Source organism: Paralichthys olivaceus, chromosome 23, assembly GCF_024713975.1.
Source record: "Paralichthys olivaceus isolate ysfri-2021 chromosome 23, ASM2471397v2, whole genome shotgun sequence".
Lineage (NCBI taxonomy): Eukaryota > Metazoa > Chordata > Actinopteri > Pleuronectiformes > Paralichthyidae > Paralichthys > Paralichthys olivaceus.
The window spans coordinates 7,264,856-7,290,460 of record NC_091115.1 but is presented as its reverse complement, the minus strand read 5'-3'; the positions used below and the strand labels follow the sequence as shown (position 1 = coordinate 7,290,460).

General features: G+C 42.0%; 1 protein-coding gene and 1 long non-coding RNA gene across 8 annotated transcripts in view; one reads left to right on the top strand and one right to left on the bottom strand.

Annotated features, from left to right (window-relative positions):
- Nucleotides 1-465: 465 nt before the first annotated feature.
- LOC109632835 (uncharacterized) overlaps nucleotides 466-25,605 on the top strand; it is a 118,582-nt gene continuing 93,442 nt past the window's right edge. Inside the window, exons 1-6 of one of the 6 annotated variants that reach the window (XR_011240087.1) lie at nucleotides 4,992-5,490; nucleotides 6,097-6,155; nucleotides 7,974-8,158; nucleotides 11,796-11,893; nucleotides 16,466-16,615; nucleotides 22,131-22,223. This is a non-coding gene — a long non-coding RNA (uncharacterized lncRNA). Of the gene's footprint in view, nucleotides 2,085-4,991; nucleotides 5,707-6,096; nucleotides 6,156-7,973; nucleotides 8,159-11,529; nucleotides 11,649-11,795; nucleotides 11,894-13,726; nucleotides 13,866-16,465; nucleotides 16,616-17,759; nucleotides 17,897-22,130; nucleotides 22,224-25,605 lie in introns of those variants that run through there. The other 5 variants (XR_011240086.1, XR_011240088.1, XR_011240089.1 and 2 more) reach the window with 5 other exon arrangements.
- On the bottom strand, nucleotides 7,070-20,138 carry nrf1 (nuclear respiratory factor 1). 2 transcript variants are annotated; one of them, XM_020092480.2, is made up of 12 exons: nucleotides 19,982-20,138; nucleotides 18,106-18,226; nucleotides 17,770-17,914; nucleotides 17,047-17,161; nucleotides 16,780-16,906; nucleotides 16,446-16,586; nucleotides 14,046-14,204; nucleotides 13,612-13,827; nucleotides 13,392-13,490; nucleotides 13,013-13,170; nucleotides 10,951-11,072; nucleotides 7,070-8,145 (listed from the first exon to the last, which is right to left on the bottom strand). In XM_020092480.2, the coding sequence occupies exons 2-12, from the start codon at nucleotides 18,181-18,183 to the stop codon at nucleotides 7,985-7,987; spliced, it is 1,521 nt and encodes a 506-aa protein (XP_019948039.1). In that variant the 5' UTR covers nucleotides 18,184-18,226; nucleotides 19,982-20,138; the 3' UTR covers nucleotides 7,070-7,984. The 2 variants fall into 2 exon arrangements, with proteins under 2 accessions (XP_019948039.1, XP_069375569.1); XM_069519468.1 differs by lacking the exon at nucleotides 19,982-20,138 and adding an exon at nucleotides 19,324-19,950.

Here is a 25,605-nt window from a genome sequence, read left to right as displayed (position 1 = left end):
TTCGACATCCCTCTGCGCTGGTGTACCTTGTGTTTGGATGTCCCCCGGTCACTCCTCTTCTTTGCCCATTTTGGCACTAGCACATTTTTGCTTCTGTATATATACTTTGAGCAATTATGTGTAGTGCCAATATAGGACAAGATAGACTTCCGTCATTTCTGCATAACTTTGGATCGTAATCTCCTCTGTGTTGGTGCATGTTTGGGTATCTCAAAGGTATAAATTGCTCATGATTGACCCTTGAATTCTCCTCACTCTCCCCTCTAAGTCATATTCTGCTTCTGGTCGTCCTTCATGTGTTTTGGTCTTCATTACCCGACTGTATAAGAACATTGAATAGATATGGATGTGCAGACCTCTTCAGTATAAAACCATATATGCCAGTCTGTATCCAGGAGGATGTTGTCAGCACATGTGACCCAAACATTTCATGAAACAACCCCATTTTAGTTTTTTTCTGTTTATTAAAGGCTGACCCATTTGCTGAGCTTTTTAAATTAAGATTCATGCCATCTCATCTTTGTGGGTTCATTTTATCAATCTGACCGGATCCACGTCCTGATGAACCATGTTTCTGGCTCTCGAGGGTCCGACAAGGCCCGGCAGCTCTCTGGTGGTGTTTGGCAATGGTAGAACTCACACTGGTGAGGTAGATGGATCCGGTGGTTCTAGACTTGCCAACTACTGCCTGAGAGCGTCGACACAGTGGACGAAGCTAGACTCCCCTCCGGTCCCAAGAAGAGAAATGTCTTAAGGAACATTTTAGCCAGCGAGTGAATGAGTGAGTGGCTGACGGTGGTGAAGGGTGGGGTGAGAATCTTGTTCCTCACCCTGCGCACCCCGGCCTCAAAACTCCAGTGACACTGTGAGGGACATAAAGGTCATGACATAGACGGGACACGACATAGAAATATTGGATTATCAATAAATCAATTTACGCTGATGAGTGGAATCCATAGTAAAAACATAATCTATCTATCAAATGATGCTGAGGAGTTAAAAAAAAGGCTTATCTGCACAATTTAAGTGGAAAAGGGTTGATAACTCAGTTACAAGAGTACGTCTCAATTGCTATATCAGGTGTCTGTAACATATTTTAAAATACTTGTAGGATGAGGAGGATGGGTAATGTTCCAGCAGAAATTTGGATCCAAAATCAATATAAGTGTTTCTTGAAACAACAGTTTGCAATGCGATCAATGCAAAGACGTCTGTCAGCGCATCCTAAAATATTTGCTCTGTACAATACTTGCTCAAACAATAACGCTTGTCGACCATATTCATTCTGTCTCCAAATGAGACCAAACCTGTGAATTTTTTTAAATTGATTATTCGCTTGATATTTTCTTTTGTTGGAAAAAAAAACCATGTAACTCGAGGAGGTCAGATCTGGCTTTTTTGGATTTCTGATTGGCATCTCCTGACTCTGAGAACAGAATAATTACTGTTGTATTTGAAAAAACAAAAAATAAAGTATGAAGATAAGTATGAAGATAATCATTGGTTGCATCTCTACATGTATTAAATCTGGTTTGCGGTTTCCTCCATGCTGATAATGTTTGACAAGCGCTGTCAGGTCATACGAGAGTAGCTGTGCAGTACGACGGCCCCTGTGCTCGACTTCATGTCTGGCCGCTCAGCTACAACCATCCAGGGGTTCCTCTCTTAGCTCCGCGGCACAATTGCCAAACTGTGCGGTGTCATCTTACCCCTTCTCTTTCAATGCGACCCTTTCCCCTCCTCCCTTCACAAACGACAAAAAAAGCCTGATTACTGCGAGATGTTGGTTTGTTCCGCTGGAGCAGCCCATAGACAATATATGGTTCAAAAAGCTGCTCCAGCCTGAGCTGCACATATCTGGGTCAGGGTCTGCTAATGTAGGTGACAGGGGGATCTGGGGATTAAAATCTCTTCATCTGCCTTTGTACAAATCCTGCTTTATAGCCTACACTTCAGCTTTAGCTAATATGATTTGTATTGTTACCAGTATGCCCGCAGGCCGGCTATGTTTGAGCTACATGGTGGACGTTGTCTTCGGACCCATGAGGAGGCTGTTTTTGCTTTTTTGCAAGTCGGGGGAGCAGGTAAGTTTGTAAGATTGTGGTGATACACAGACTAGTTGACATAAAGAGCTGTTATTCACTGGACAACTGATTCAGGTTAACCGTGGCTGCGTCTCATGTTACAGAACATATGCACATACAGTACGACATGTATAGCGTGTGACATGTTCTCAGTATGTGTGTGCATCTGCTCTTCGTTTTCCCCTGAAAGTCATATTGTGTTTTTTCTTCCTTTATCTGTGATGCAAATAAATACTTTCAAAAGACTGCTCCATTGTGTCAGACTCCCTCTAACCTTCTTCTCTGCAGCATTGTGGGAAAAGTCTTGTCAGTGTGAGGCCTTCTCCAGATGGGCTGAGCGGCTCAGGTTACACCGCATTTTTCAGTGCACCCTTCTATCCCACAGCCCCCCTGGCCCCTTTCTCCATCTCTCTCCCTCACCTACACACACACAGAGACGCAGAGTTCCCTGGGTTGGGTAGATTTGGGCTGAGACAGTGCTTCGCCTGTGTTCTAATGCAGGCTGCAGAGCATTAGTGAAATGAGATTATCATCGTTCTTATGCAGTGTCTGGGCTGGAGGTGGACAGAGGTGTGAGTTGGGAAGGTGAGGATTCCATTATTACACTATCAGATGGGGGAAGACGCCTCATCAGCAACATGTCTGCTGATGCCCAGGCTTCACTGGACAGTCTGCACGAGGCCCGGATGTATATTGAGATTGATTTTGTTGTATCGTGTTACAGCAATTCCACTTTTCTTCCAATTTATATCCACAGATAAGAGCTGCTTCCATCTCCAGCCAGTAGAAGCAGCAGCAGGAATGTATTTTTCTGCATGGTTGACAAATATTCATCTTTGAGAAACGTGATTTTAGTCTTGCAGGTTACAGGGTGCGTCTCCTTGTATCATAGGGATGGGTTCTCAAGTTGTGGTCTAACCCTATGCTCGGGATGAGGGGTGGGAGATTATGTCTTATTAGAGCAAGTGGGGGCTTGGGCAGCAGCAAGCGGTCTGTGCCTATGTGTGCGTGCCCATGTGGCAGTGTGTCTGTGTGTGTAAATGCGTGTGGGGGTGTAGGGCCCGGGATGCACGTATTAAGAAACGATTAGTGGAGATTAAAGCTCTGCTCTGGAGTCTGCCTGCACGACTCTAAGGCAACAAGACTGACCAACCCCTCCCTCCACACCCCCGCAGTGCCCCCTGTGGAGCCCTGGCTGCAGCCTCTTCCACCGACTGAGGAGGATCAATAGCGCTGCCTCTCCTCTGCCCTGTGATCCTCCACCACTAACCCTATTGCCCCCTGTGCAGAGTGCAGACACTCACTCCGCAGCCCAACTGCCCAGATTGGATGTTTTTCATGACATCCAATCAGGTTCAAAGTCAGTTGATGGACATGGCGGAAGAGTGCACTGCACGATGATGTAACTTGTCATACGCAATGCAGCAGTGGCTCCTTCCTCGTAAAACATCTGAGGCCGAGAAAGCAGCTAGTGCGAGCGTTGTGATTGACCAACAAATATTAATATTGTCATAGCCCTAAAGAATGTTATAAAAGAGAAAACCTACAGTGTATTTAGCATTAGTGATACAATGACCTTGATGAGGGTCATTTATGGTATGTTGAAGAATAACAATTTCAATTTATTGCAATGATTGTTGTGGATTTGAACAAAAACACAAACTTGGTGAACGATTCATCAAGTCAGTCCCTATATCTCCCTCATCTCGGCCAAGATGCGCAGAATCATGAGCCATGTCAATCATTTTACTAGCGCTGGATCTTTTAAAGACACAGGAAAAAGATTCTTCTTCATTTTGATCCCAAAACACTATATAAAAAGAAATAATCAAATGAGAAGCAGAGTCTGCACTGTTTTCATATATTTTAGGGCTTATTTTAAGATAATACGTGTTTAATTTTTCACTGCTAACAAAAAGCTGATTAAAATTTAAACACGTAAATATCCATTCATTTAAATGTATTAATTTAACTAAAGGACGGCCGTGTTAACATTTTACCATTAAGACACAGTGGATGGAGAGAACAATGTCACTTTGAGACAAGTAGTGTCACTTCTTTTTCAATGCAGACACAGACAGAGAGGTCGGTGAGGCTATAGTTAGCATTTTTCCAAGAAAGGATGCTAATAAGGCCTCCTTAATCTGCAGTGACTTTGATGTGCATGTGTGCCACACACCTAGGATGTTTTCTCTCGTCCCACACGATGCAGTGCTCACAATGACTCCACTCTAATGATGGCAAGAAGGAGAATTAACCTAAAACAAGAAGGAGAAATGGGATAATTTCCATGTGTAGTAAATGCAACCTGCTTCAGATTTAATCTGGAGGAAGAACGGGATATACACTGACGCCTGATAGATTAAGGCCTGAACGCTTCCCTCTCTCTCCAGCCTACTCTGCAACAGAAGGGCCCTGCTGGCAAATCCCAGGCTTTAAAGCAGAAGAGGTTTGGGCAGCTTATGATGTAATCATGGCCTCGTCGGTCACGGCAGCGAGGGAAGGTGGGGGAGCTGCAGGCGAGTGTCGGGCTTATCGGGTTTTGTGGCAATGCATTGCTCAGAAAAAAAAGGATATATATGGTTGTCAGAGTGTATCTGTCGTAAAAGTCATGACTTATTATGTTTTCTTTATAAACTGTTACACCATCAATTTTGTTTTTACTGCTCAATATCTACCCACTAATTTCACGAACATCTGTCTGTATGTGGAACGAATATCTGGAGAACCTTTCATGTTATCGGCTCCACACTTGGCACGTGTATTGTTATGACCCCAGGAAGTGCAGTGTCAAATTTTCTGCGATATGTTCAATATCAATAAAAATATTACAAACAGGAAACCAGTGCTCTGTAGCAGTCAGTGGGGGGCGGGGCAGTGCTCCTTCAGTCTGTGAATGGAGTGCAGGGGCCAGAAACTAATATTATTATTACTAATATTTATTTCACCATATTGGACTGACACAGATTTTCATATAAATCTCCATTATGGCAGCAACATTTATAGAATCGCTCCCTCTTTAGCAATTTATCAACAGAGTAAAATTGTTCGTAATTGCTGAAATGCATTATATCTGTTAAATTGCAGAACTTTTACTTTGAAAAACTGTAAACAAACTATAAACTCTTCACTGCAGATAAACAGGGTAGGATGAACACACAGTTTTCTGAATACATGATCATACACTTTACAGACTTTCTGTGCATTAATACACTTTCAATAGAAATCTTTTGTCAGCTGATATCATGTTTATGTTATTGAAGCCAAGCAGACACGTACTGTGTTGTTTTCAACAAACAATGATTGGACGCTCAACAGGAGCCATTGATCAATCACTTCAAAATCTCTAATATGGGAAACGACCTCTGGAAAAATCGACTGACGCCCACACAGCGATGGACCAGAGGTAAATGTCCACAATAAAAAGCTCAAATTAAAAGCCATTTGTCAGCTGAGCCTGGACCAGGACCTGGACAGTGCGTGAGAAAGAAGCGCTAATGACTCTTAGCTTCGTAAGTTAGCTTGTGATGACAGCTGTCGGTTCCCAGCAGCTGACAAGCTAACAAGCTAATGTTGTGACAGAATGAATGAGACTGATCCTCAAGCAACACAAGCAACACAGGTAAAGTCAATGAGTGTTTGTTACCCTGCTAGCTTAGCGTGTATAGAGTCTATGTTACCCTGCTAGCTTAGCGTGTGCAGGGTATAAAGTATGTTACCATGCTAGGCTAGGTAGCGCCCAGCGTCCCTCCATTTTGTTTGCCTCACAGTCAAACGGTCAAGTTAAAGTTAAAGTTCAACAACTTCGGCCATTGTTTAGTTTGCATGTTCAGACTGGGGCTAATGGATATTTTGCTGGAATGGGTTGTTGACTTAGCTAGCCAGCTCTATGCCAGCTGCCAATATAGCTTGCATTGTTTGATCAGCATCAGCTGTTACCAAGAGGCTAACAGTTTCTATGTTATTTTCCCGTAGTGAAATACAACTGAATTATATTTTTTCTATTTCCCAGCATATGGAGGCAACAAAGAAGAACATCCTTGCTCCTAGATGTCAGAGATCTGCATGAAGGTTCACGAACTCCACACAGACACATGACGTAACATAACTATGATTGTAAATTAAGTTGTACATCAAATATTTCCCATTATCTGCAGTTGAGTGTCTACTTATTTAAATATCAAAATATTTAAATAAGCAGACACTTATAGAAAGACACTTTTAATGCAATAATGTGTCTGTTCAAGGACCACACATTGTTGTGATATATTTGATAGAATTGCTTTGTTAAGATCCTCTTTATATACAGTCTATGGTTAAGATCCAACATTTATTTTGTGTTACAACTCTAAACAGAGTAGTTGTGTTGAAAGAAACACAACATGTATGGCCTTTATATAGACCCTTTATTAGTGTGGTCATTTGGCAAAAAATTTGTTGATATCAACATCTGTGTACAAATTAAAATGACATGATGTCTCTTTGTTGCAAAAAAAGCAGTATTTATAATGTAGCATTGCGTTTTTACTGTGTAACTTTAAATGAAAGTGAGCTTGATAAAAGGAGGTGTTGTTCAAGGGGTCATGTTAGCAAAGGTAATTTCACCTCGGCCCAGTTTATCTTTTCAGCCCTGCCCTTTTGCTTTAACAGCAGGATTATAGAGATATCCACAAAGTTTGGTTGGATGGTTCGTGGACCAGGAAAGAACCAATACATGTTGGCATGGATCTGGTCCAACTGGCAAATCCAGGATTTGTGTTTTTACTTTTGTTTATCATTGTGAGATAGTGAACTAGAATCAATGTGTGAATTTAAGGAGATTTTTGGGCCTCAGCAGAGGTATGCGCTCTACTGATCAGTTAATCCTTATTATATGTAATCTGTTACTACCAAACCCTGTTAAAATGACAAAACTTGCTTTAATAGTTCATTAATGAATAAATTGTAGGGTGAACAGTGTATTAATAACCAAGACAGACACAGTATGAGTGGTAAACAGCAGTCAGTCAATTGGACTTTATTTCTTTAAATACACGTTTGGTGAGAGTGGAACCAATTGTTACAGCTGCATCAAAATAAGCAGATTCTTTGCAAGCAATTTTTTTGTTGCAAGATTTTTGATATTTGCATTTCAAAGACTGCATTTCCTGTCCAAGTATAACCAACTTCCTGTCATATACAAAGTGATGTTGACCACCGAGTCCTAAGTGACATACAAAGAAGTTCATGTTAAAAAAATAACATTCAAAGGGATGATCCTATCCATGCACTGACAATAAATGGATTGGGTTGTCAAAATGGCTGCTGCGAGAAGTCAGCTCAGCAGAAAAAGAAAAAAAACTTGATGTGTATCCTGAGTCTTCACAAATCTTAGAATGTGCATGGACCACAGTAAAAACAGCACAGGGGAAAAGCATACGACAATATGGTGTTTCAACATAATTTACCATCTAATGTGAGGAAAACGTCGGGGGAGTGTCTGCAGCTCAGAGGTTTAAGGGAACCGAGTTGGAAAGAGTGAAAGTTAGCAGTGATAAAGGATGTGGGAAGCAGTGGTTGCTTGACTTCACTGAATTGTAAATGCATCCTTAAAACAAAACATTCAAGCACAGAGACAATGTAGAAAATCCGTAACAGTGATAGGTAACACACTGAAGCAGTGGTGGCTTTCCTTCCGGGCTTTTTGGTTCATCTTTGTTTTAAGTAAAGGTTAATTGATAGAAATAAATACTAAATACTCAACATCACAGAGCTAAAAAAAAAAAAAAAAAGAAGCTAAATGGGGGAAAAAATATTACACCGAAAAATCAAGTCTTTACATAATTAACAACGGGCAGTAGGACAGACAAATCCCCAAGGTGGTCAATCAGTGCCTTCTGCTCCTTCCAGGGTTCCAAGTGTCACTGCTCCAGGGTCACAACCTCTACCGCCTGGCCGTCCAGAGTGACAGTGTTGTCTATGCGTGTGGCAACAGGTGCCATGGCAACCTGGACAGGCCGGTTACCCTGTGCAAGGCTGGTCACTACAGTCTGATACATGCTGACTGGGATCTGGACCAAACCTGAGGAAGAGAGGTGGGACATGTTGGATTTAGACACACAAACACACACCATGCTAATTGACCACAACTTTGATTATTTGAAATAGTTTGTTGTTGACTAATGTTGATATTTATTGCTTTCTCTGTTTTGGCTTCATTTAAATGTTATTATGTTGATCTGGCAAAATAAGTCATTTGGACATTTTGACAGAAACAGTCACGATTACCACCATTTCTGATGTTTAATAGATAAAATAATCAACTTCATAATCGACAAATGAACTGATAACTAAATGAACTGTGAGATGGTGTTTTATTTTGTGGAAGGAAATCTTAATCAAACCCAATGACCTGAACATGCAGAAATCAGTTATATTGTATTACAATTATGTCCAACGATTGGAAATAATGAGTTAATCATTGAAGTCAGGTAAAATGCCAGGCTCGTCTTTTGGATGGTGAACAAAAGAAGAAATTTGTAGACACCAACTTAGGATCTGGAAAATGGTAAAAAAATGTGCCTTTGCTTTTTATGATATTATACAGACTAACATAGTCAATTAAAAATCAATAAAGAGATATATACACCCCCAGTACTAATAAATACTACTAATCTCTTCTCTTTGTTAGTCTTTACTCCACTCTATAAAATTGTCTGTGATAGGAGGCAGCCATGTTTCTGAACAATGGTCTGATTGAACGTCCTTAGCTAGCTTCCCCCCATTCCCAGCTGTGTGTGTGGCTTTGCCTGTAGGGATTATTGCTGCATTCACGTGGGCCTCTGCCCCACCCTACAAGCTGTCACAGTGTCACCGGCAGGCAAGAAGGTCAGTGTAGGGACTGGCAGTGGCTCATGCCTGCTCCCATTAGTGTGAGCTAAGAGGCTGGACACCGAATGCACCCAACACAAATTATACATGAATCCTTTCAGATACATATGTGACATGACACAGGCCTGATTTCAAATAGTCCCTTCAATATTTAAAGATTTAATCTGAGGGTTAAAAACTGCACTGTCATTATTATTCATCTTAAGGTCTCCCAAATAAAAAACGGTCCCTTTTGTCAAGTTGGTAAGTGTTGGTCCTCTAGCTAAGCCCACTTGCCAGTGATTTGTGACAGGGTTAAGTTGTGCTGATGCAGGTAATTGTGTTGGCAGTGATTACAGAGGAGGGCTTATGGGGAACAGGGCATGGGCCTGGCACTGTGACGTACAGACCACAGTATGGCTACTGAGTGAAGTGGCTCCCTTGGCCACTCCAATTTGGTTACTAGGACATTAAGGGCCATGCTTTGGTGCAGCCGTGTGTACGTATTGGTGAGTGTGTGGGTCTGAATGTCTGTGTTGGTGAAGGGTCGCTATACAAGCCAATCAGCAGTGTCTGGGCCAGCACACTTCAAACGGTGCTCTCCACTCCTGTCCAGCACTACACTGATTAGCTAAGGTCAATAGTTTGCAAGGACTGGCTTTGGCAGCTCCATTAGTTGTTTAAGTGAGCTATTGCAGCCAAATCACCCCTTAGGAAGCAGGATGTCAAACAACAAAAGGTGCAGATCTTAGATTTGAATAAATTGAATTTACATTTGAGTCAAAATATTGACTGGCACCCAGTTAATATTTTTGTATTTGCACAGTCCTGATGATTTGATTTGAGAAACAAATCTGATTTGCCTGAACTCTAAACAAACTCTTGTAAAGCTGTGAAACAAAAGACTGATTCATGATTTAATATAAACAACATGCTTCAGTTCTGTGCTTTTCATAATGCTAAAGCAGTGTATGGACAGAGGAGGATCTAGAGACAAATATACATATTGTCTGAATTTAGAAGAGGCCGAAATGAATATATATAATGATAGTGTATGTACGTGCATGTATATAGATGAGCAAGAGAACCTGGGGTTGTGTGCTGACAGCTGGCCAAGTGATTAGACCATGGACTGGTAATGGAGTGAGTCAAAGCTCTTTAGGAGGGCCCCTGAGGGCCTGCTGATGCCCCTGGAACTAGTGTAATTTGTATAAGTGCGTGTGTGTATTTATTCCCGTGTAGGATGGCCCAAGTCAGAAGATATCATGAATAAGAACAAGAATTGACAAGATGCTAAGCTAATACTATCATATCATCTTAAATCTAACTTGTATATTATAATACACAGCTAAATGAAATGTAATAATAATTACATTATAATGGATCAATTTCACTCGAAATTTACTCAATATAAAATGTATTTCATCGTCAGTCTCAACTAAATATTTATGATCATGTGCAGTATGATTCCCTCGTTATTGACTACATACTTACTACATGTGGTAATCAATGTTAAGATTAGCATTGTATCCCCTGATGTTACTGATTGACAAGCAGTTGCTCTAAAGTCCACTGATATTGACTGAGCATATGCTTTGAACGGCTGCTAATTGTTTACAACAAGGGTGTGAAGCTGTCGCTACAAACTGCTCCGATCCTGTCACGTCGACGACAGGGTCATGCAGATCACATAACATTAAAAGAAGGGAGCTCAGCTACAGATAAAACAAAAAAAAAAACACTGTGTCTGTCTGTGTCACATCAGCATAGAGTAGTTTAGAGTGTATGAGCTCAGAGGCCTCAGCACAGGAAAGTTTCCACTTTGTAAGACTAATTAGAAATGCCATTGGCTGGGGAAGTGCCAATTAAAAAAACACGAGAAGCCGAAAAAAAACCCACAAGTAGATCATTTTAATGTGACTTAATTAAAAAAAATCTAAACAGATATAATGATAGGAAGAAGCTTACTAGCTGGAAAATGGAAATGCTAATGATAACATTATTGATAAATATGTACCTGTGGCGTCCTGAACCCCAGCTAGTGCCCCGACAGCAGCTGCCGTCTCTGCCAGGACGATCTGCCCTCCACCTTGTAGAGTGGCCTCTGCCAAAGTCGCTACAGCGTGAGCCGCTGCCTCACTGCAAGACACACACACATACATTCAGTACATCAGATAATGTGTAGAATGTGTTAAAAAGGACAAATACATATATACATATGTAGCGCACACACAATTGAATGCTGTTTAAAGCTATGAAGACTTGCTCAATGTCCCCAAATGACAATCAAATCCCTGCAATATATAACAGTTAGGTCCCTGCAACATGAGTAATGCAGAGACAACATTAACACGGGCTCACACACTCAGTCTGCTCACAAAGGCAAGGTTATTGAGATGTGGGGTGAAAAGGTAGGAGTGTATGAGATGTAAGAGGCTTTTCCAGTCTGGACTTATGGAGAAATCTGTCACATCTCCCTAAACGCCAGGTGCTACAGGTCTAACAAAGCAGTTTTATCAACCAGATCTCTCCAGTGGATTTACCATGAGCCTATTACCACACCAGCTTCGTTATGAACTAATGGAACTGTTCACAGCTTGGTTCATAATCACATCTGAGATAGAAATACAGATGGACGGATAAGAAAGAGGAGCTGAAGGAGCACAGACAGTAGTGATGCATTTACACTGTGGGGATGGCAAAAAGATGGAGGCAGTTAAGTCAGGCAATTTTGGCATTGATGTTTTCTCAAAAATATAACAACAACCTTACATCAATGTGTATTTAATAATCAAAGTAATGACAGTTGACCATGTCTGATTAATTTTGTCTGTACTGTTTCAATTTTTTTGCTCAACACAGCAGAAACGACAGCGACAGGAGGCCATGTTCCCACCTGGAGCTGGAAAACAGAGACAAAATGTTCCAGAGCCTGTGGAGCAGAAGGCAGCTCAGCTCAGGTAAACAGCAGGAGGGGAGCTGAGGGTAGAGGAGGGAGGACTCAGGTGGGTGCACGTAACAAGCCCCACTGGGACATACCCACACACGTGAAATGATTGTCTTGACACGAGTGCAGTGAAAAACCAGCTAACGTCTCAGTATCTCCATGAGTCTCGTGGATAAATTTAGCAAGTTAAAGACCTTTTAGATTCATGAAAATCAAAACTTTGGATCCAGAAGTGGTTACGGCTACAGCTCTGTAGGTTTTCACCTAAACCAGGCTACAGCAGGGGTTTATTTATCTCACTGAGATTTTTATGCTGCTGTATTGTTGTGCTGTAACCAGAGCCTGCAGACTCGGTCCTCTGTGGGACACACTTTAAGATCCTGCTGTAGGCCCCATCTGAATTCAAGTGTGTGCAACATATTTCCCAAATGGAAAAACAGTCCAACACAACCCATGTGCATGGTTTATTACAGAGTGGCTGCAGTTAAGATAATCACATCAGTCTGTACACTCAACGCTCACTGTATTTTAATAACAGGTTATGACTGGTTGTATTTCAAACCTTTAATGACTTTGTCACACTATGTGGAATCATCTATTACTATATTTATATAATGGTGTTATTTACTTAGTAGAATTAGCACAGGTTAATATATGCACATCGCTCCCTCCCACAATAAAGGCTACAGGCTAATTAATTAGATGCTGAACCAGTATAAGTCACTCTCATCTGCAGGGGACCCCAGTGACCTGACCTGCCTGTGCAATTGCGGATTCCTCTTATGGTTTGCTGTGTTTGCTGGCTCCTACATCAGTGACTAACCCATGAGGGTTGCATCAGTGAATGCTAAACACTAAATTCTGCAGTTTTGCAGTGAGAGCTCTATGGTGCCAACTCTGCTTTTCTGCTGCCAACAGTCCAACTGGTAGGGGTAACGTAAATGACCTGAGGATTAGCTAAGTTAGTAAGTAAGTTCCACTATTAGACTAATGTTCTCTTCATAATTCATGAGAGGGGTCTAAAAACATTTGAACAAATCACTTCTCTACCAAAACTCCCCTGTAACTTTCCCACCATGTTCTAATTCTACAACCATAAAATCACTTTCTCATGTTCAATTCTCAACATCACCTGTTTAGAGCCATCGTGACGGTGGCACCAGGCTGCATCTCATGACTGGCGGCGACAGCAGCTTCAGCCAGGGACGCTACTGCCTGCGTGGCCTCTGACGCTTGAGTGGTCTGGATTGTCATCTCCCCGCTATGGAGGGTGGCCCAATTCTGCTCCACCTGGAGAAAAATAATGCAACAAATATTTGAATAATGTGTTGATAAATGACTGCTGGTGAACACATTTGTGTTTTGATTTTGTGGTGCTGAATGGACAGCTCCCATAGAGCACTGCAGCATTCTTTTGTTTTTGTCATTAATGGTTCTAGTTTATTCAGGAGCATTTTATACAATCAGGATACAAGTATGTTTTGATTAATAGTTGTGTTTGTGGCTGTCACCTCTCCATCTGTCACAGTGGAGTAGTTAACCTGTGCCACCGTCACACCCGGCAGCTCCGAGGCATCTGCCAGAGTGGCAACTGTGTGTCCTGTGCCAACCTGAGAGAGATGCAGTCACAAAATACAGAAAGTGATTTAACTTTAAGATAAACTGAACATGGTAACGATTTGAAAAAGTGTCCCCTCGAGGTCATAACGACCAGACGACGAGAAAATATACCTGAATGAGCGAGACTGTTCCATCGGGGTTGTTGATGGTCTGCACCACAGTTTGTGAGGGCACAAGGTGAGCGATACTTTGTGCTGTGGCCAGGTGGTGCTGGGTGGTGGTAACCGTGGTTACCTGATGGTCTTCAAACGCATACAACAGATCCTCACGGCCGTGCTGCTTGTAGCAGTTCTTCACGATGGTTCGCAACGCCTGCGTCCAAGAAACCTGGATAATTCGAAATATGAGTGACTTTCAGACTACAGGTATTGACTGCCAAGATTCCAGATTTTCAACTTTTTGAGGTAACTCATTGTTGACTAGATTCCAGGTCTTCAGATACAGAATAGGATAATACATATTTTAAAAGCAACTTTCCAAATGAAACACCGTTTCCCTGCAGGAATCTACTAAGAATCACAAAGTTATCAATGTTTGTGTCTCACCCTCTGTTTCTGCTCCTCTGTACGGACATCGCTGCGGACGTTGGCCCAGGGGATGTCTTCAGGCCACCACACTGGCTTGCAGCTCTCTTTACCCCAGCCAGGCTTCCCTCGGCCTGTAGAGTACTTCAGCATCTCTGGGATGAATGCTCGCAGCTGGGCCTGAAGCAGCGGACAGATGGATAGGAGAAAAAAGATGATACAGAAACCAAAACTACCAAGTGGAGAGCTGCAGTGTCACACACACACACGCCCTTGAGCAGGCAGCAGGAGGCAGCTATTGATTGGCTACCTGCTGCTGGGTGCTGAGGTGGTCAGGGTCTGCAAATAGAAACAGGCTTTCTAAAAGGGGAACAATGTGCTCATGTTTATTAACAGACCAATCTATGGCTGTGGCTCCAGCCTGATGTGTGAGACAGACACCAGGGGTGATCCAACACACTTCAGCAGTCAACCTGTCCCCGCAAAGTCTCAGTACACTCAGTGGAGGTATTAATAAGGACAAGCAGGTCAATATTGAACAAATATTAGATTAACTTTGATCACTTTATGATCATTTCATTACTGTGGCTGCACCTGACTTTATCACTGAATGCTGAGCCACTATATTTGAAGGCACCATTCACAATGAACTAGGAGACAAGTGAACTGGAAACTGGAAAATATATAGTTTTAGCAACGTGCAACTGAGTGTAGGTTCAATGAAGGCAGCTGACTCACAGAGAGTCGACCATGTACCTCGTATTTTGTTTTGCTTTTGCATCATGTTAGCTTTCTTGTGTCTTTTGTGGTCTTGAGCTAATCTGATTCGTTCGCTATTGATCGACCAGCTTACACGCTATAGGTGCACAAGTGAGTGGCACACACACACACACACACATATATTCACTCAGCATCATGTCAACATTTCCAGACCAGGCACACACGCTCGCTGACAGACTAGGGTGGGTTTTAGTGCCAGTGTCCTCAGTGTCCTGGTAATATGCAAGCATCACTGAGGGATTATATTGCACAATGAGGCACTGCAGCGTCTGCCTGCCTTGACATTACGGGCTAAATTTGTTTCCACAGGAAATAAATCCCTCCCTCCTCCCCCTTTAGACTCCTTTTCTAACTCACAATTGCAAACCACAGGTACGCACTTTCTCAGTATGTTACACAATGAGTTAATAAAAAAAATGGCTCTTGATTGAAAATGGTTGGTCAGTAGGAAAAAGATAGACTTGGTAGCCAAAAGGTTTTTACATTTCCACCTGTGGCTGGTGTGGATGTATGTGGATGCATGTGCACGAGGCCAGATGGCCTAATTACAGTGGATAGTGAGTTAAGTGGCATGTTGTCCTGGCACCCACCACCCCACTCCTAATCCTCAGAGCAATGGTCCAATGAGCATTTAGGAGGGCGGCTATGAGGCTGGGTCCCTGGCCCTAACAAGGCTAGGGGATAATTATGGGCTCAGGCTAGTCCTCGGATCACCTGCTACAGATGCTCCGTACATTGGACCGGTCAGGGCCTCTGCCTGCGTCACTAAACCTCACTGGGCTTTCTTCAGCTGCACAAAAGCTACTGCACATGTCTGAAGAAAAGACATGGTCTTCCCGATACAGAGCAGGAGAACTAAGTTTGAATTAGCTCTCATTCATTGCCCTGCTCTCATTGTCCTGCTTGCCATTTCCAAGGTTCCTCAGCCTTTTCCCAGAGGGACGAGACAACATCCTGTCTCCAACACATGGCACCTCTATAAACACCAGCCCACACCATTCCACCTGGCTTCGTCAAGCTGAATGAGGCAACAGGTTACTCATGATAATCTCATCCTACAACCTCCAGAAAAACAAGCAGCAACTAGAACCTGCCCTCCGAGGACTCATCTGGCCTTGGGATTGGCTAGCATGCTCCCAGGGTTGAGGAAAGTCTCCCAGGGCCACTGTCATGTTGGCTACTCTGACGATGATCCAGAGAATGCGTCAGCAGCACTGGGACGGCAGAGTAAACAAGCTGGGATCCCTTGGGTGATGAGAGGACTCAGGCTGCCAATGCTGCTAATGTTGCAGTGAAACTGAAAGGCCTACAAAGAGCAGTGTGCACTGCAGCTCCTCTTACTGCTACCACATCGTGTCTACAAACAGGGCGGCATGGCTTGTTGTGAGACCTATGCATCAAATATTCTGTACAGTTAAATGACATTACATGAAAAAAACCTCATTATGTGACGATGGACGAAAAAAGTGTCTGACCGTGATGTTAAGTTCTTGTTCACATTGTGCATAAAACAACCTGATTTGTTTCCAACTAATGCCCTCTGGTGACAAAAGATAGAGGAGCATTTGTACGCTGCGGCATATATGATGATGTTTACTTAGTGGGTTGCGTGATAATAAATGAGAGAGTACGGAGCCTGACCTGGGTCATCTTATCCACAGACACAGGGATGCCGTCTATGGTGAGGGGGGGCAGCTCTGAGGCCAGATCTCCACCTGCAGGGGCGTGTTCAGCCAGAGCGTTCTCCAGATCCTCCAACATCATGCTCTTATACTTCCTCACCTGGAGGGTGGAAAGTTGTGGCACAGCAGGTTAGTGCAGGATGTGTCCTTGTGATCACTTTACTTACTTTACAAACATGTTTCACAATAATGCAGTAGAATATTGAAGTAATTTAATTGTTGCTTGGTTGTTCAACTGTTTTAATTGTACAGCAGATAGATGCGCTCCACCTTCTGTAGACTCTTACACTCACCACATTCTCCAGAGGAGCAGCGCCAAACACCTTGAACACTGGGTTGGGTTTGGAGGGAGAAATACACAGCACTATGGCCTGCTGCCCCACTCTGGTGGTATACTCATCAAGTGTAGCTCTTAGTTTCCTGTAAACACACACCGCCATTTATTGTCTGCTTCAGAATAAAAGCAACAGAGTGCACAATGATCTCAGGTGCTGAAAGTGACATATTTGGCATCTTAGCAGTTTTACACAAAAGAGGGATAGAGTTGTTTCCAAGCTCACCTGAGCAGACGGGTCTGCTGCCTCTTGCGGATGGAGGGGTTGGATTCAAAGATGTGAGGCCTCTTTCTTTTCTTGCCGGTTGCCACAGCAGCAGCGGCTGCCATGCCTACTGGCCCTGGGAAGAAGAAGTAGAAAGCTTGTGTACTGGTAGAACTACAGATGGTTCATTTAAATGGCCGCAAAGCTGTGTGTTGTGCATCACTGCAACTGTGCAGTTTTAACAGTTATCTTACATTCATGGACTTTATAGTTGTTATTCCTCTTATCCTCTCTAGATCTGTTATTGAAATATGCTTTTAAATAATGACACTGGGGTTTCAAAGGGATCTTATTTGCAACTGTGGCTCACAAAAAAGGCAATCAGACAAAAACGTATAGCCAGGAGCCTTCAAGGCTTTTTGCCAGAAAGCTTTTGTGTGTGGTCTCACATTGTGAAAGGGTCCATTTTAACCCAAACTGTGATCGCTTACAAAGTAGATTAACCAAACTGAAACTGACCTATCAGTCAGCCCTGACACCCACTGTCAACAGTTTGACAGGAGGCAACATTGAAACAGTGGCACTGCCTCCATAAAACAGTACACTGGCTCCACCTGTTGTTCATTTAAAAGCATTACACTAATATCAGGACGTCTTAGATGTTTTTTGTGCACATCTGCTCCCTGAGCATTGGATTTAGGCCCAATGCTCAGTTTCTATATATCAAGTAGTGTCTAGACTTACCTGCAGCAGCTAGGTGTGCGGTGATCTCATCGGTGCCTGCCGAATTGAGGATATCTGTGTCGTCGTATGGATCGTCATCTGGCGAGGACGTCGAGTCCTCCTCAGCACTCATCATGGAAGTTTCAGTGTAAGTGGTCACATGTACCTATGCACAGTAAAGAGCCAATTGAAATAGGTTTCAATTTCTAAACTAACTACCATAGGATTCATTTGAGACTAAAGAGTTAGGGTTCATGGTTCAGTCTATTGATCTATCTGGCTGGTAAAATTATTCAATCATGATCGTCTATCTTTCTTACTGGTTTCCACTAGTTTATTATTTCGGCAAAAGTTCACCTGATGGACCTGTTGGCTGACAGCGCTGGCCTCGATGGTTGTCATGTGTTCTGCCTGGTGAATGCCGTGCTCGTCCATTATTGGCCACCCGGTCTACACAGCTAGATCGACGGTACAATGACTGGGTGGAGACAAAGGAAAAGCACAAGATAATGGCAGCGAGTGCTTTATCCCCAAATCATATCTGAATAAATTCAATTGATTCATTATATCAACACAGACTGTGTATGGGAATAATCTCTGTTGTATCGACTATTGATATACAGTTCATGAGATGCATAGTATTGCATATAAAGGATGAAATAAGAACATCGGTCCTCAAAAATCTACTTTTGTTTATGTTGATCATAATAACTTGACAGCATAACTATGTATGTGTGTTCATCTCCAACAAATTCCGACTAGAGCCCGACTAATGCTAGTGACCATATTTCTTAAACCAATATATCGGTCAGTAATATTTACTCAAAAGAAATTTGGCAATGAGCCCTAAGTTGTAAATATCCAAAGTTTTAGGGGAATTATTCTTGAATAAATCGGTGGTGCTCTAGTTCAGGTTTATGATAAAGTATCTAATTTGACATAGAGTGGTATGAAAACAAATTAAAAAATAATCAAACATACTGTTGGGTAGGTTATAATAAAGCTGTGGAAAATATTTTTTCAAATCTCTGTATCAGTATTTGTAGAAAAAGCCTGCAGCTGTTTTATTTGTCTTGTCTGAGTGCACCAACTGCACCACTGCTACAAGGACGGCTTCAAAATCTCAATTGAAGCAAGAAAGCAATGTTTTCCCAATACCATTTATTATGTGTTAAATCCTGCAGTGACTGGTGATGGTAAAAAATATACGATTCAAGCCTTTACAGTGTGAAACAGTAGTATTGGTGTTTGCATATTAACTGGTATTATACAGGTGTGTGTGTGTGTGTAATGGATCCATGTTACAGTGTCAGGGGGAAATCAAACATACAATATGATCATCTACACATAATAATATATAAATGAATGACTCAGTTGATGTCTGGTGACTGGAGACAGGCTGCTTACATGGAATGAAGCAGTTTAATACACTGTTCATTCATAGTGGGCAGCTGATTAATACAACTGTGTGTTTTGGCAGATAGATATCATTTAGAGACAGTGAACGAATATAAAACCACGACAACACATCTGGAATCACACATCTGTCATGAGAACAATCAAGAGTTTGTTTACATGTAATCTCGCCTGTGAGGAAACCATGAACTGCGGCTACTGACAGGATCACTGATGCACGTACATTTACACGTAAGATCCTTATTCACACACACAAATAAGGCTGATTTCAGTCGTACATGTAGAGAAGGGATATCTTGAGTTAAACACATAACGCTATTACTGCAGCGTTACAGTCTGATGTTAACCTGCCGGCTGTCTGACAACGACGAGCTAAGCTAGCAACGTCCTACATTCGGCTAATTAGCCTGCTAGCTAAGCATTTGTCGGTGTGGTCTCGGTCATCTGAATGAACAAAGGCTGTGGTCGAGGGGAACAGTGGTTCGGTGGTGATCGGACACTGAGTGTAAATGAATCCAGGGAAGAGGAAGGTAAATGTTGTGAGCGCGGCATCCAACACGACCCCCGCGCAATATAAAACAAAACAGAGGCCCAGCGGCCTGCGGCTCATCCATAGCGACTCTTGACTATGTGAGCTTTATGTCGATACGCGCCTACAACACCATCCATCTCCGGTGAAAAACAACCACACATGCATCGCAACCCAGCTCCAGTCAACATCCAAACACTCCGCATCTTTCGCCCAGACGCTGCCGGGTTCGATGATGCGGCTGCGCCGGGGCTGAAATACATGGAGATTGCGCGGTAGGGCACTAACCTCAGAGCGGCTGCGCTACTTCGGGCCTGCGCCGTACAGCGGGGATGGATCCGAGCTGTAATGGAGGACAGAGGGGAGCCAGCAGCAAACACACGCAGACACACACACACACGTACACACACACGCAGCTCCGCGCACACAACACTGATCTGCACTAGTGCTGCATTCACGGGCCCCTCCACACTCTGTCTGTAGCCTCAGTCATACTATTTGTGGTGCATTTGGATTTTACGCACAACCACTTCCACAGTCCTGCAACAAAAATACTCTTATGGGTTTTATTTAATCAAGAGGACACCAATGATTGTATGATAACGACTGACCACTGGGTCGGACTGGGCAAAACAGTAGATAGATAGATAAATGGAGATATAGACAGATAAAAAGAGAGATAGATACATACATATAGATCGATAAATAAATAAATAAATAGACAGATAGAAAGATAAATAGATGGATACATAAAGATAGATAGATAAATAAATAAATATAAATACAGATATATATATATATAGATAAATAGATTGATAAATAGATAGAGAGATAGATAGATAGATAAATACAGAGATAGATAATCAAGTGTTTTGTGGAATGCATTAAAAACATTAAAGATAATAATAATGCAAATACTACAAACTCACTTTATGTAATTCACGACTCACTTTATTATGAGATTTATCTTTCAAATCACCTCTAATGTTCTTTTCTATTGAATTCAGATCGGTTCATTCACAATCATATATCATACTATCGTGATAGTTCCGGTCTTCCCTGAACGCCACATTATAGCTGTGAAACCACGCCCCCTTTCTGCAGACCCTCGTGTTGCTGCTCAGCTGCTCAGCTCATGTCCCCGTGTCCTCACGTCCTCCTGTCCTCTGTGCTAAAAGCTAAATAATGCACAGAACAAACCAGAAAACAAACAAACAAACAAACTACATCAAGTAAACTGTCGAATGTTGATGAAACGTCGCAGTCGTGAACAAAACAACAGAAAGTTTTGGACCCAAACAAACTTTGAACGCGTCTCCACTCAGGCCCAGCTGTGTGGTTCAGGAAGCGACGGTCGCTCGTCAGTGAACTACTTTTAATTTAACACTTTTTAATTCTGGTTAAACGAAGCTCTCGTTGGATTCGAAGCTCAATTTGGTTTTGACACATGAAATTTTGATTTTTAATGGTGGAATTCTTTTTCCTCTTCTCACGCGGCTGCAGGTAATTTTCAGTCCAACTCAACACATCCATGTTGTTTCACCAGGGAAATGTTCAGCATTTCACACTCACTCAATGAAATGTGTTTAGAACTCATATTAACAGTTAATGCATAAATTATTAGGTTTATTGGAGACACCGGTCAGTTTGGTTTGCGGTGTTGGCAGATATATACATTTAAAGCTAATAGTTAGCCAGAGACACAATTATATCAAGATAAAAGTTTTCATAGAGTAATAATTATCACAATCAATGTATGGAGTTATCGAGCATGTCCTCAGATACAGTCAGTAAGAGCTGGTTAGGATTTTGGTCTCTGGTGTGTCTTAAATATTCTGTATTCGTTTTAAGAGGTTGTTTAAAAACTCATCTATTTTGTAAATATACTCCTAACTTGGTCTAGTCCTTATGGTTCTATTGTTTTTCTCGCCCTCTGTGTAGTTTTTATTATTCTATTGTTTGTGTTTAACTCTGTTGTTTCCTGTTTTTATCTTAATGTTTGTTTTGTGCAGCACCTTGTAACTTTGGTTTTGAAAGGTGCTTTATAACTTAAACCTACTTACTTAAATATTGTATATGAGATAAAGTTATGAGAGAAACCCTTATCTGAAAGTAATACTCTGAAATTAGATAAAACAACAACAATAAACATCTTAAGTAAACTGCGCAAGTCTTGTCGACTTAGTATTTTTTGTTTGCTCCTAAGTTAAGGTTGTGGTTTTAAACTCTTTGTGTGCAGAGAATGATAAACACTTAAAAATATTTTATAAATCTGAGGTAAATTAAATATGTATTATACTCCCTCACTGTGTTTGCACAATGCATATGCAACACATCAGTATATGTATATGCTGAACTTTTGTGATATTGCTATTAAAGAAAATATTGTTTTAGTACAGACCTCTACTAATAATACTTCACTGTTACTTCACCTCAGGTTTAAAAGGACACAAGCTGTGGGGCCAAACTTCTGCTTCTGAACCGATAAGACGACGTCCGTCCTGAAAAAGCTGACTGACGGGATAACAAGGTATGTTTCTGATCACTGCGTTCCTCGTTAATGTGAGACAAACATCACAGAGCAGACAGCCATGATCCAAACACCCCTCAGGAGGGCAGCATTGCCTCACAGATCCCTCTCGCAGCTCAGCCTCTGAGGTTGAGATGCAGTAACAGGAGATGGCAGTGAGGCCTCATTGATGCGCCTCTCTGTAGGTGCCCTGGCGTGCATTCAAGATGATGGATGTTTTACATTAGTCTGTGGTGACAGCAGCTTATGTTTGTGTTTCACTAAATGTCAGCGAGTATCATATTCAAAAAATCTGGCAGGATAGCCGCTGTGTGTGACTCCACATTTTACAGCTTCCATACTGTGTGACTGACCTTCATTCCTCTCTGTCTCACTGAAATCTGCAGACAGGATGTGCTTTTAATTTATTATCAATGTCACATGAACAAACGTGTGAGTTCTCTTGTTGTGGAATTTGTTGAACATTCTTTGTAGATTTTGGCAATTATTTGTACGTAATATGTCCAGGGTTCAGATTGTGTATATGCACTGCAGAAAAACACAGTTTCTGATAGTTAGACATGATGATGGAGGGAGAGGCAAATGAATCAAGCTCCATTTATTTGCCCCCTCTTCTACTTTTCTCATCCATGGTCTGTGGTCGGCTAGAGATAAGGTTCCAGTCTGGAGGTCCGGAATCAATAAGGGATATAATTGGTGAGGTGGAATTGAGGATAATTGAAGGTAATTGTGTGGACCGTCACAAGCACTGGAGAGAGGTCGAGACACCAAAGAGGAGGTCGATGTTGAAGAAAATGATTCTCGTTGTAGTCGTGCTATAGCGACTGTAGAAATTTCCACGACATCAGTTGTCCCCGTTTAAATCAAAGTTGATCGACCTAAATCTAAAACACAGCTTCAAACCAGTGTTACATTTGTTAAGATAAATCTTTGATCAAGTGTTGTTGATTCTTGAGCCGCAGGAATTAGCAGTGGTGGTGATCACACATATTAAACAATATGTTTTAATTTCTCTATCTCATTCATTGTAAGCATTTGAGATGAGCTTTATCGATAAACGTAACCATGTTGTGTATAGTTTACATATTGCAGTATTATGACAGTGATTGTGAGTGGCTGCCATTCTGAGCTACAGGTGTTATACTATGTTAATGTGGTCTGTTGTTTGCAGTTCTGTCTGCGTTCAAGCGTCTGGTTATTCATGGTTTCATGAACAAAACCCAGTGTCTGAGTAAACAAAAGTCATGGTAACCAAAGAAGGAAACAAGCCCATGATAACCATGTTTGATTTATGATTAAATATAGTTCTGGTTCAAGGTTGATTTTAGATTTTGTACCTTTTATATTGAAAACCTGGTCTTTCCAGTGATTGTCTATTATATTCATTCCATCAAGTGTTTTCTTCAGGGTTGGACTTTTCAGGAGCAGTCAAAGGTGAAATATTCCCAATCGTCAGCAGGGGGCACTGCACCGCCATGCATTGACCCGTAACTGCTGCAGAAACTTTGCTCTGCAGAGTCATGCCCATTGAATGATATGACACATTCATGCATATTTCACTGTGGGAACATTCAAAGATTACGTCCATCTAGTTCCCCAGAGCAAAATTAATACACAATCTGTGCTGCGTTATCTTCCTGTGGATTATATGGAATTTAGGTTCGGTTGAATTTACTTCTTGTTGGAGAAAATAAGTGTTAACATGAGGGTTAGGAAAAAGGAAAGGCTGTATAGTGTAACCTTGAAAGTAAAAACTACCTCGTTGTTGATACGCTGTGTGAGAGAGAGAGAACAGCTTCTCTTAATACACCGTTCTTGCTATATGTACTTTCATTTTCATCTCTCTGCTTCTTTCTAGATTTTCTTGTAACTCCATCAAAAGTTTTTACAGCCTGATCGATTCTAGTTTTTTTAGAGCTGACACCAAAACAAATCCAATAACTACAAAATGTTCGAGATGCAAACCATTGCAAACTACAACAGATTTTTTTATTTTTCTACTGACCTTGGTTAGGGAACATTGCCACCTGCTGCAGAGTTGCATGAACAAACGTCTGCTGCGTAAACAATGTAGTGATGAAAAGGTCTAAGTACCACGAGTAATCAAAAGAAGGAGTCAATATCAGCAGCTGAACGTAGCATTCTGGATGTTTATTGGTTTTATATCTTTGCCAATCAGACCAGAGCTGAAAAAGAACATGGGCAGAATGCAAAACCACACATGTGACTGGGAGCAGTGGTTGGATTAGCACAAGTGTGAGAAGTATTGGTTGCAGAGTTTTAAATGTATCGATGCACCATCACCTGTCGCAGCTGAGGTTTCCAGGTGATCACACAACTTCACAGAGGCACAGAGGTAGCTGCTCCATGTTTCCCCCGTGTAGATCCCACTCCCCCCCTGGGGGGTTTGGTTGAAGGACGCTGTCAGTGATGAATGCTCTGTGTAATCTGTAACAGGATATTTGATTGGAAGTGCTCCTTATATTTCTCTGTAATTTCCCATTCAGCTGGAAAAGGGGATGTGAATAGATGCTGAACGTTTAGAATATAGTCGACTTTGTGTTGATTTCATCTCATAGCTGTAGTTTTCTGTCTATCTGCTGCAAACATGCACGTTTCTACATGTTCCACTCTCTGCATATTTTCCCGTATTATCTTTTCTTTATCTATCAGGAATTTTTTGGAATAAACACAAGATGGGAACAATGATTTCAAAGCAGTCAATTCAAGAATTTTCGAGCGAGCGAGAGCGAGTCTGCTGCTGTGTATGAGGCGGGAAGAGAGGAGTGAGTGTAGTGTTTTCATTACAGATAATCAAGTCAAGGCTTTGCTGTTATTCTTCAAGCACAGCCTGTTGTCAATAGAAACAGGAGTGTGGAAGAGGGTTGATAATAAAGGGCAAGAAAAACGGTAAAGGGGAAAGCAACAACTGTCAGTGTGATGTCTCTCGTCCCCCCTCATGACGTGCTCCCCTGCTTAATTGGAACTTTAGTGCAGGTAATGAACCTGTTTATTGACTTATTATTACACTATTCCGCATTAGCAAAGTCTTATTGTGCGAACGTCCAAGACAAATGCTAAGCAGAGGGGAATGGAGAGAAATGAATACATGAGGGACAGTTGCGATTCCAGTATTGTGGCCATGAATCTGTGCACTTTGAAATGCTGCAGGTGCACTTTGATGTCTCCTCACACGCGTTGATCACTGGGACCAACATAATTGGGCCCCTGTCGGCTTGTGTGGCGCTCGGTTTAACGCCTGCCAAACAAGGGAGTGTTGCCTCCCAAAGCCGAGCCACTGTGCATCCTGCAAGCTCAGTTCTTTATTGCAAGACTGAACATCATGAGCAAAGCAGAAATTGTGCACTATAGTGGCGTCCAG

What these genes read in the sequence shown, in the direction of transcription:
- nrf1 (XM_020092480.2), bottom strand. Translation starts at nt 18,183, where the DNA reads ATGGACGAGCACGGCATTCACCAGGCAGAACACATGACAACCATCGAG. An exon ending in CGCACACCTAGCTGCTGCAG is followed by an intron (nt 17,162 to 17,769) that starts GTAAGTCTAGAC and finishes TCTTCTTCCCAG; the next exon opens with GGCCAGTAGGCATGGCAGCC. An exon ending in GAACAGTCTCGCTCATTCAG is followed by an intron (nt 13,491 to 13,611) that starts GTATATTTTCTC and finishes CATCTCTCTCAG; the next exon opens with GTTGGCACAGGACACACAGT.